Consider the following 2,500-nt stretch of genomic DNA (forward strand, 5'->3'; position numbering starts at 1 on the left):
ATCACCAGTAGGTCTGGAGGGATGATATGTCCCATACAGTGAGACTATCACCAGTAGGTCTGGAGGGATGATATGTCCCACACAGAGAGAGACTATCCACCAGTAGGTCTGGAGGGATGATATGTCCCATACAGAGAGACTATCACCAGTAGGTCTGGAGGGATGATATGTCCCATACAGAGAGATTATCACCAGTAGGTCTGGAGGGATGATATGTCCCATACAGAGAGACTATCACAAGTAGGTCTGGAGGGATGATATGTCCCATACAGAGAGACTATCACCAGTAGGTCTGGAGGGAGGATATGTCCCATACAGAGAGACTATCACCAGTAGGTCTGGAGGGAGGATATGTCCCATACAGAGAGACTATCACCAGTAGGTCTGGAGGCTTTGCAGTTTGTGATTTTGGTTTTGGGAATGGAGAAGCTCACGTCTTCACACGACAATGTTACACCGACACTATTCAGGAGCCAAATCATAGAGGATGGATTGGTGCACTGTAGTCAGAGTTAGATTAGGGTTTCTTTTGAATTCAAAGAATGAACTGGCACAATCTAATACAGACAGACAGACTGATAATGCTATATTCGTTTGGGAGATGGGTTTGAAAAAAAATATACAAAATCAGCACACACAAAAAAATAATGCCATTTGGCTCATTCAACCCATGTTGAATGACACATTTAATCAGGTCATTGCTGTAAAAAATAGGTGTTCTCAGTCAACACCCCTGGTTAAAACAAAGGTTACATTCAAACAGACATTGTTTTCTTCCACCACAGACCCAATGCAATGAACAACATTTGCTTAGGATAATCACACAGGCACGCACGCGCACACACACACACACACACACACACACACACACACACACACACACACACACACACACACACACACACACACACACACACACACACACACACACACTCCCAAACAATGAGATCCTTATCCGTCCACCATGTATCCTCTAAATACCTTACTTCTCCCCCCATACAGAGCCCATCCACAGCCCCAGGCGTCTAGAGGTAGTTGACGTCCAATCTAAACAAGTCACCATTCGCTGGGAGCCGTTTGGCTACAACGTGACGCGTTGCCATAGCTACAACCTGACGGTGCAGTACCGCTCCCGTGTGGCGGGGAAGAATGAGACCCGCGAGGAGGTGTGTTACGACACCCTGGGTCGCGACCCCCAGCACACCATCCACAACCTGACCCCTTACACCAACCTGTCAGTCAAACTGGTCCTCAAGAACCCAGAGGGGGTGAAAGAGAGCCCAGAGATGGCGCTACAGACAGACGAGGACGGTAAGCGTTATAATACCTTATGAATGGTAATAACATGGTTATGACAGGGTTATGAAGGTGTATAAAGGTTTTTAAAGAACCCTAAGGAAGTCAGAGAGCCCAGAGATACAGACTGGACTAAGGACAATTAAGGATGAAGTTTAGTTATGACCTGTTTATAACAGTATTGTAACAGTGTAATGAAGTGTTCAGAACGCAGAGGGTGTGAAAGAGAGCCCAGAGATGGAGGGACAGACAGATGAAGATAGTGAGTGTTATAATATCTTAGAATGGTTATAACATACTTATTAAGGGCTATGAAGGGTGTATAAAGATCCTCAAGAACCCTGACTGAGTGTTATAATGCATATCAGAGTGGTGATGAGATGGTTACGACAGGGTTATGAACAAGGCTACGAAGGTTTATAAAGATGTATAACTAATCAAACGTTATAGATGGAGCTACATACAGATTACACAGCAATACATCCATTTATTAACATGTAATAGGGAGGGTTAGGGGAGTTCAGAGTTGCCAGGTCACATGGGATGTAGCTCAGTTGGTACTTACAGAGGACCAGGATAGTGGGTTCAATTCCCGGGACCACCACCCCCCCCCAAAAAAAACATTTGATAAAAGCGTCTGTTAAATGGCATATAAGGAAGCAATTACCTTGAAGATATCACTGTTAGTTTCTCTAGCTTGATGTGAACATCAGTAGAACAGATGAATAGAGAGGTTACATGTTAACATCAGATGAATAAAGATGTTACAGGTTAACATCAGATGAACAGAGATGTTACAGGTTACCATCAAATGAATAGAGAGATTGCAGGTTAACATCAGTAGGACAGTTGAATAGAGAGGTTACAGGTTGAATAGAGATGTTTCAGGTTAACATCAGATGAATAGAGAGGTTACAGGTTACCATCAAATGAATAGAGAGATTGCAGGTTAACATCAGTAGGACAGTTGAATAGAGCGGTTACAGGTTAACATCAGTTGAATAAAGATGTTACAGGTTAACATCAGATGAATAAAGATGTTACAGGTTAACATCAGTTGAATAAAGATGTTACAGGTTAACATCAGATGAATAAAGATGTTACAGGTTAACATCAGTTGAATAAAGATGTTACAGGTTAACATCAGATGAATAGAGAGGTTACAGGTTAACATCAGTTGAATAAAGATGTTACAGGTTAACAT

The 2,500-nt window shown here is 42.6% G+C and overlaps 1 protein-coding gene across 1 annotated transcript in view; it reads left to right on the forward strand.

Moving 5' to 3' along the window:
• Nucleotides 1–2,500, forward strand: part of LOC121535702 (receptor-type tyrosine-protein phosphatase mu-like) — a 427,462-nt gene that overhangs the window by 238,936 nt on the left and 186,026 nt on the right. Inside the window, exon 9 of the mRNA XM_045205919.1 lies at nt 1,003–1,311. Coding sequence (XP_045061854.1) covers nt 1,003–1,311 — 309 coding nt within the window. The remainder of the gene's footprint in view (nt 1–1,002; nt 1,312–2,500) is intronic.

The sequence above is a fragment of the Coregonus clupeaformis genome, chromosome 21, assembly GCF_020615455.1.
Source record: "Coregonus clupeaformis isolate EN_2021a chromosome 21, ASM2061545v1, whole genome shotgun sequence".
NCBI classification, from domain to species: domain Eukaryota; kingdom Metazoa; phylum Chordata; class Actinopteri; order Salmoniformes; family Salmonidae; genus Coregonus; species Coregonus clupeaformis.